The sequence below is a fragment of the Apteryx rowi genome, unplaced genomic scaffold, assembly GCF_003343035.1.
Source record: "Apteryx rowi isolate R43461 unplaced genomic scaffold, aptRow1 scaffold_9, whole genome shotgun sequence".
NCBI lineage: Eukaryota > Metazoa > Chordata > Aves > Apterygiformes > Apterygidae > Apteryx > Apteryx rowi.
Window position 1 is genome coordinate 141,724 of NW_020451204.1, and position 8,473 is coordinate 150,196.

Sequence of the window (8,473 nt, forward strand, 5' to 3'; positions counted from 1 at the left end):
GGGGGGGGTGGGGGGGAGTATAGTGGAGGAGCACTATAGCGGGGGCCTGGGACCAGGGCTGGGAGCCGTATAGCAGGGGAGCCGTATAGCCGTGGACTGGGACTGGGCCTGGGCGCAGTATAGCAGGGGTGGCCTAGCAGGGAACGAGGGTGGTATAGCAGGGGCCTAGGAAAGGTGCTGCTTTCCCGTGAGGGTGCTATAGGGGGGTACAGGGTCGGCCGGAGCGCGTTAGGAGGTCGGGAGTGCCGGAGACAGCCGGGAAATTCGGGAGGTGCCAGGCTGCGACCCTGAAAGCTGCTTCCCGAGAAACGGGGGGAGGCTGCGGCGCCCGGCCAGGGCCTCCCGTCCCGCCTCGTTTCCACGATAAACCTCGGGAAAAGCGGGGAAACTCTCCCGGAGCACGCGGGGCCGGTTCGGAGGAGGATGGCGGTGCCGCGCGTGCGGGGCGGCCGGGGGCGAGCGCGTTTCAGCGGCCCGCCTGGGACATGAGTTTTGCGACGTTGCCGGAGCTGGATTTCCTCGGGAACGGCCCAGGAAGGGGCTCCGCTCCGCAGGCGGTGGAGGGGCCTGCGGGGTGGCAGCGCGGGAACCGCCGGATTTGGGGCCGGTGAATGGGGACCCGTGGCTGGATGCTGGCGCCCCGCGAACCAGGGCCGCTCCGGGCGCCCTCCCTCCTTCCCGCGGGCTCCCGCGGAGCAAGGCCGTGCTGCCAAGCCGAGCCGGAGAGGCAGGTCCCRGCAAGGCTTGGCACGCCGCCGCGGCCGGGCAGCTCCCACTTTGCCTCCGGAGCAGCGGGGACCCGGCTGAAGCTGCCGCTCGGTGCTTTGGGGCTGTCACGGACCTCCCCAGGGAATCGGGTCCGGCTGCGCCGGGAGCGTTTTCAGTGTCACCCGCCTGGGTGACGGCACCGGCGTCGAGCACCTCCTTCGCTCCGGGCGTCTCCCCGCTCCGCAGGTTTGCCGGAGGGGCTCACGGTGGCTGTCCCCCCCCCCGGCAGGCTTGCGCAACGCCCCGCGCTGCTGGGACGTCATCCAGCCGCTGCTGTGCGCCGTCTACATGCCCAAGTGCGAGGACGGGCAGGTGGAGCTGCCGAGCCAGACGCTGTGCCTGGCCACCCGGGCGCCCTGCACCATCGTGGAGCGCGAGCGGGGTTGGCCCGACTTCCTCAAGTGCACGCCGGATCGCTTCCCCGAGGGCTGCCCGGTAAGGGCTCCTCCGCCCCCTCGCCCGGGGCTTTGCTCCCCCCCTTCCCACCAGGATGGGGGATGCGGTCCAGCGTCTCCAGCTTGGGTCCTGGCCGTGTCCTCCTTGGTGTCCCCGGGGTGCTACCAGCCCCACCCCGGTGCTGTCTCCAGGCTGGGCTTGCTGGGGGGATCCGGTGTTTCCCATGGGTTCTGCTCCCTGCCAGCCCGGGAGGYGCGCGGGAGCCGGGGCTGCGGGAAGGGGTCCCAGGCGTGCTCCTGGTGGTGGCTCTGCTGCGTGGAAACCTTCCCGCAGAGGTGGAACAGCCGGGGGTCCGCAGGCCGGAGAGTCTCCGTCCCCCTTCCCAGGGGCTGGAGACTGTGTCCGCGGGGAGGATGGCCATCGGGATCGGGATCCATCCTCCTCTTCCTCACTGGTGGCCCTCTCTCTGCTCCCGGCAGAACGAGGTGCAGAACATCAAGTTCAACAGCTCGGGGCAGTGCGAGGCGCCGCTGGTGCGGACGGACAACCCCAAGAGCTGGTACGAGGACGTGGAGGGCTGCGGGATCCAGTGCCAGAACCCGCTCTTCACCGAGAAGGAGCACCGGGAGATGCACGTCTACATCGCCGCCTTCAGCTCCATCACCATCTTCTGCACCTTCTTCACCCTGGTGAGCCGAGCCCCGCGGGGACGGGGGAGCTGGGTGCTGTCTGTCGAGGCTGCGGGCTTGGTTTTCCTCCCGAACCCTCGAGCCGCCGGCGATCCCGTCTCCACAGCCTGCCTCCGGCTGCGGTTTTTGCCTGCCTTATCTCCCACCGGCCTCTCTGGCAGCGTAGCGGTGGCCTCGGTGGCCTGGGTCAAGGCTACGGGGCTGGGCCTGCTCGTGGTCCCCAGGTCCCGGAGGGGGCTGCATCCCGGGAGCAGTGCCCGGAGCTCCCCCCCCGTGCCGACCGCCCCCCCCCCCATTCCCCCCCGCGCCAGGCCACCTTCGTCGCCGACTGGAGGAACTCGAACCGCTACCCCGCCGTCATCCTCTTCTACGTCAACGCCTGCTTCTTCGTGGGCAGCATCGGCTGGCTGGCGCAGTTCATGGACGGCGCCCGCGACGAGATCGTGTGCCGGGCCGACGGCACCATGAGGCTGGGGGAGCCCACGTACGTGTYGCCTTGACCGCCGGCCACCTCCGTTGGGTGCCCGGGGGTCTGGCCTGGTGTCCCGGGGGGGGGGGTGTCTTGGGATGCTCTGGGAGCTGCGACGCCCGTCGTGGGCGCGCTGAGGGCGATCGGCTTTTGGAGCTGGGAGAGACCCCGTCTCGCCTCCCCCCGCAGCTCCAATGAGACGCTCTCCTGCGTCATCATCTTCGTCATCGTCTACTACTCGCTCATGTCCGGCGTCATCTGGTTCGTCATGCTCACCTACGCCTGGCACACCTCCTTCAAGGCGCTGGGCACCACCTACCAGCCGCTGGTGGGCAAGACCTCCTACTTCCACCTCATCACCTGGTCCATCCCCTTCGTCCTCACCGTGGCCATCCTGGCCGTGGCCCAGGTAATGGAGCCGCGGTCCCGTGTCTGCCCGGCTGCTCGGCGCGGAGACCGTCCCCCAGGCCCCCCTGCCCTAATCTGGCACCGCAGCCGCGGATGGATCCTGGACTTTGCCGGTCCCCCCGGCTCTGGGGTGCGGCGTGAGCGGGGAGGTGGATGGGGCCGGTTGACCACCCCGTCTCTGCCAGGTGGACGGCGACTCCGTCAGCGGCATCTGCTTCGTGGGGTACAAGAACTACCGCTACCGGGCCGGCTTCGTCCTGGCGCCCATCGGGCTGGTCCTCATCGTGGGGGGCTACTTCCTCATCCGGGGTAGGTGTGGAGGTGGGACGGGGACCCGGCTGGACTCCGGTTTGGGCTCCTCCACTGCAGGTGGAGACCGTGGTGCTTCACGGCCCCCCCTCGTGGAGCTGGGGACGCCTGTCCTTGGTGTCCCCCCATCTGACATCCTTGTCCCTCTGCCGCAGGGGTCATGACTCTCTTCTCCATCAAAAGCAACCACCCCGGCCTGCTGAGCGAGAAGGCGGCCAGCAAGATCAACGAGACCATGCTGCGGCTGGGTAAGGGGCACGCGCCGGGCTCGGGGCAGCGTCTGCGTCCCACCATCGATGGGGACCCGGGTCTGTCCCACCATCGATGGGGAGCTCATTAAAGCAGTGACGTGCTGGGACCCGGGGGCCCCTCTTACGCTTCTCTTCCAGGCATCTTCGGCTTCTTGGCCTTCGGCTTCGTCTTCATCACTTTTGGGTGCCACTTCTACGACTTCTTCAACCAGGCGGAGTGGGAGCGCAGCTTCCGGGAATACGTCCTGTGAGTGGGACGGGGACGTGGCCCGGCCCCGCGGGCAGGGCGGGAGGGGGACGCGGCCGCCGGCCGAGCTCCTTGGTCGGTGCTAGGAGACGTGGACCCTCGCGGGACCGGCAGCCGCGGAAGCCCTGGGTGGTCCTGCCCCGGGGCGCTGGGGTCTCCTGCGGTGCTGGTGGCATCCCAGGAGCGACAGCTCCTCGCGCTCAGCTGAACGTGGCCATGGGGCTTGCAGAGAGCCCCGGCGTCCCCATCGCGCCGGTGCCCCACGGGGCTGGGGGGGGGGCTCAGCGCCATCGCCGGGCTTTGGCCGGTCCCACCGGCTCCCTCGAAGCTCACGGCCGGTGTCTGTTGGGCTCGTGCAGGTGCGAGGCCAACGTGACCATCGCCACGCAGACCAACAAGCCCATCCCGGACTGCGAGATCAAGAACCGGCCCAGCCTGCTGGTGGAGAAGATCAACCTCTTCGCCATGTTCGGCACCGGCGTCTCCATGAGCACCTGGGTGTGGACCAAGGCCACCCTGCTCATCTGGAAGCGCACCTGGTGCAGGTGAGACCCCGGGGCGGCCCCCGGTCCGCGTGGCCCTTCCCTGCTTCTCCCAGGTCCATGAGAAGTTGAGGAAGCCTTTGCCCATCAGTGCGACGAGCTGCGGGGTCTCAGCGGATTGCGGTTTTCCGGGGGGGACGGGAGCAGGAGCGGTCGTGAGCACCCCGCGTCGTCTTTGCGCGGCACCTCCATCCCCGGGGAGGGGACCCATCCAACCCCGTCCCCGACCCTTGGGTGTCCCCCTCGGCGGGGCCGRGCCGGGCCACCCCGCGGCCCCCTGAGCCCGCCGTGCCCCCAGGCTGACGGGGCAGAGCGACAACCAGCCCAAGAGGATTAAGAAGAGCAAGATGATCGCCAAGGCCTTCTCCAAGCGCAAGGAGCTGCTGCGCGACCCGGCCCAGGAGCTCTCCTTCAGCATGCACACCGTCTCGCACGACGGCCCCGTGGGTACGTCCCCCGGCGGGCAGGGCGGCAGCCGGACGCCTGGGCCCCTTCCGTGCCGTCCTCCTGACAGAGCCCCCCCCCCGCCCCCAACGTGTCCTTGCAGCCGGGCTGGCCTTCGACGTCAACGAGCCGTCGGCCGACGCGTCCTCGGCGTGGGCTCGGCACGTCACCAGGATGGTGGCCCGCCGAGGGGCCATCCTGCCCCAGGACGTCTCGGTGACGCCCGTGGCGACTCCTGGCAAGTCCCGCGGCCGGTGGGGATGGGGGGGAGCGGGGCTGGGATGGGCTTCCCGGCCGGCTCTCACGGCCCCGTCTCGCGCTCCCGCAGCGCCGCCGGAGGAACGGGCTGAGCCGTGGGCGCCGGAGGCCGATGTCCCGGCCAAGCGCGGCGGCCGCAGGAAGAAGCGGAGGAAGAAGAAGAAGAAGGAGGTTTGCCCGGAGCTGCCGCCGCTGCCCGGAGCTGCCGGCCCCCGGGAGCCCTGGTGCCCCGCCGGGGACGCCTGGGCCCTCCCCGGCGCCTTCCCGCCGCTCCGCCTGCCCGGAGACCCCTTCCGTCCCGCCGGCGCCCCCCTGGCGCCGAGGACTCCGGGCCGCCGGGCCACCTTGGCCCCCATCCACTCCCGCACCAACCTGGTGGACGCCGAGCTGCTGGACGCCGACTCGGACTTTTAGAGCCGGAAAGATGGAGCAGTCGGAGCGGGGACCATGGCCGGAGCGGGGATCGCGGCCGGCTTTTCCCCCCCCAGAGGACAACTTTTCCCCTCCGGAGGACGGCATCTCAGCGGTTGCTCCCGGGATTTGAACTCGGAGCCGGGACAATGCTCGGCGGCGGAGGAGGCGCCGCTCGCCGTCGGACACCTCGGAGGGGCCCCGCGTCCGTCCCCCCCCCGGCCGGCTCGGAGGCRGCACGTTTAGGTTAGGGTAGATGCGCTGAGCTTCCCGGGGCCGCTTCCCGCGGGAAAGGGGCTGGGAGCGGGCGGCCGCCACCCTCCCCACGGCTAGATGGTCCGTAGAGCTTCCGCCTCCTTGCGCCCGTAGCCTTTTATCGGTCCTTTTTTTTAATCTCCGCGTCCTACGCCGAGGCGGCGCGGCTGTTCCCGGCCCCGTTCCCGCGCCCGCCGGGTGCTGCGACGCTGCTCCCGCATCCCACCGTCCCGGTGGTCCCCAAGTGCCTTCCAGCTCCCCGCTCCGGCCCGGCGGAGACCCCGCTGCGGGAGCACCGCCGCCCCCAGCCAAGGGTTTTTTAGGGAAAAAAATAAAAGAAAACCCCGCGTTACAGCCCCGCAGCGGAGCCCCCGCGTAGGCGGATCCCTGTCCCTGCCGGCGCCTTCTGTAGTTGTCCGTTATTCCCGTGTTTGTTAAATCCTTCCGGGCCCCCCGGTGCCCTCCCCGGGGCCACGGTGCAGTGTAAGAGAAAACCCTCCTGTATCAGTATTAAATTTTCCGAGTTCCCGTCGCGGCCGCTCTGGGCTCTTTGCGGCAGGGGAGGCGCCGCGAGAGCTCCAGCGGCAATTCCCGCCTGGAAGGAGCTGCCGGCGAGGGCGAAGGCCGGGGGGGGGTCCCGGCTGCTGGGGCAGGATGGAGCCGGCGGGTGCTGGGGGGGGGGCTGGGGGCCGCTTGCCAGCAGGTGGCACCCTGGGCCCAGGCATCCCCCGGCTCCCGGCTCCCGCTCGGGGTGCAGCCGGCCGGAGGGTGCCGGGGTCCCGCCGGGCACCCGGGGGTGTTTGCATGGCTGCACGGCGGCAGCCAGAAAAGACCCTTTTCTTTTTTATTATTGTTATTTTTATTTTGCTGGGAAGAGGCCTCCGGCTCCGGCTCGACGCCTTCCCGCACCGCGGCAGGAACTGCCAGCCGGAGCCGCAGCAGCAATGTGGGACTTGCTCCGGGGCCGGTGTCGCGTGTTCCCATGTGTCGCGTGCTCCCGTGCATCCCGTGCTCCCATGCATCCTGTGCGTCATGTGCTCCTGTGCGTCGCACGCTTGCCTGCTTCCCGTGCCTCACATGTTCCCATGCATCCCGTGCATCCTGTGCTTCTGTGCATCCTGTACATCGCACGCTCCCGTGCATCCTGTGCGTCACGTGCTCCCCTGCATCCCGTGCGTTGCACAGTCCCGTGCATCCCGTGCTCCTGTGCATCCCGTGCATCGCGTGCTCCTGTGCATCCTGTGCATCCCGTGCGTTGCACACTCCTGTGCATCCCGTGCTCCTGTGCATCCCGTGCATTGCGCGCTACTGTGCATCCCGTGCATTGCTTGCTCCCGTGCATTGCACACTCCCATGCGTCGCTTGCTCCCGGGCATCACATGTCCCCATGCGTCACATGCTCCCATGTGTCGCATGTTCCCGTGCATTGCACACTCCCGTGCGTTGCACGCTCGCGCAGCAGCGCCGAATGCAGCGTTAGTCCTTGCCTAGCGCCGCGGGAGGCGACCAACGCGCTTTTCCCAACGGCGTTGGGAGAGCGGGACTGGCTGCCACATCGGCTCTGCGGGCTGGAGCCAGGGCCGTGCAGCAGCCGCTGAGGCTGAATAACAGCCGCTTCATGCCGGGGCCGAGGGAAATGTTTATCTCGAGGGATTTTGTTGCTTTTTTTTTTTCCAATCTGTTTAAACAGCTCTTCTGCAACGATACGGCATTTTGCAACAAAAAGCTAAAGCGTTTAATTCGGGGCATGGCAGGAGCCGCGCTGACCCCGTCGCATCCCCCACGTGTTCCCCCAGGCCAAACCAAAACCAAGAAAAAACAAAAAAAAACCAATTCAGCACCCAGGGCCAAAGCAGCGTTTCTTCGGGAAGGAGAAAGCGGGTTTATCCCGGGAGCCGCCACCTCTCCCTCGCCAGGGCTCGGGGGGTGAAGCAGCCCCAGCGGTTCGGCGAGGGGACGCGGGCGAATCATCGAGTTTTCCCTCTCTGGGGAGGGTCTTTTCCCCTTTCCTTGATTTTTAAGGTCCGGAGGGACAAATCGGTGGCCCAGGCGTTGCCGGCTTCGCACGTAAAGGTCCCTTATTTATTATTCTTTTCCCTATATATATATATATTTTCCAGGCTCCGTTTTACATTACAAAGGAGCGAAAAGGCCCTTCCTCTTCCCCCCCTGCCGCCCTCCTGTTGTGGAAACGGCTTTAATTTCTTCCAGTTATTATTTTAGGCTGATTTCCTAAGGAAACGGGGCTCGCGTGATTACATGTCTACGCATGTGTCCGTCTGTCCGTCCGGCATCCTCCCGGATGAAAGCGGTGACGGCGCAGGCCGGTCCCAGGGATGTTGCAGGATAAATCAGTAGCTGGGGCGAAATCAGCCTCGGCGCAAACGTCCCGGCGGCGTGGGGCAGAAACGGGCCGAATCACCTTAAATTTCTGTTGGTCAGTGTGGGAGGTGCAGTTACAACAGCTCATATTATAAGATATATACTCTTATAGGATGGCGTTGGGATTCGTTCTTCTTCTCGATTTTCCGGGATTTCTCCTGAAGAACGAGGCTTGCTGGATTTTCCCAGCGCTGCTCGGCGGGCGCGGGAACGGGCCGCTCCGAGGCTGAGATCGGCCCCGGGACGCAGCTTTCTGGATCTTACGGAGGCAGAAACGTGCCGGCAAACCCGCGCGCAGCTTCCGATTTTTGCTTTCCTATTTCGTCGTCAGGAAAACGGCGCCGGGGAAGCGAAGCGGCGGTTTTGCCCCTCGGCTCGGTCCCGCGGGTAGCGCGTTAAATCGTAATAGCGGTAATAAAAAGCCAAGGAGGGCTCCGAGTTTCCCTCCCGCGACAGGCCCTTTGCTGAAGAAGCGGATTTGGAAAAACACTGATTTTTTATTTATTTATTTTTTAAATTTTAACGGCGTTCCGCTTGTTTTGTCACAACCCCGGGGCCGTGGGAACGCCGGGCGGCGTGTGCAGTCCCCCCTCCCCGCCAGGACTACACTTCCCGACGGCCCCCGCGCGGCGGGCGGCGAGGCG

The 8,473-nt window shown here is 67.0% G+C and overlaps 1 protein-coding gene across 1 annotated transcript; it reads left to right on the top strand.

The window, feature by feature from the left end:
- The first annotated feature begins 999 nt into the window (after positions 1-999).
- Positions 1,000-5,716, top strand: SMO (smoothened, frizzled class receptor). The gene is made up of 11 exons (XM_026091267.1): positions 1,000-1,203; positions 1,644-1,853; positions 2,165-2,337; positions 2,512-2,731; positions 2,916-3,039; positions 3,195-3,287; positions 3,429-3,537; positions 3,897-4,082; positions 4,378-4,526; positions 4,627-4,761; positions 4,852-5,716. The coding sequence occupies exons 1-11, from the start codon at positions 1,057-1,059 to the stop codon at positions 5,193-5,195; spliced, it is 1,890 nt and encodes a 629-aa protein (XP_025947052.1). The 5' UTR covers positions 1,000-1,056; the 3' UTR covers positions 5,196-5,716.
- Positions 5,717-8,473: the final 2,757 nt, after the last annotated feature.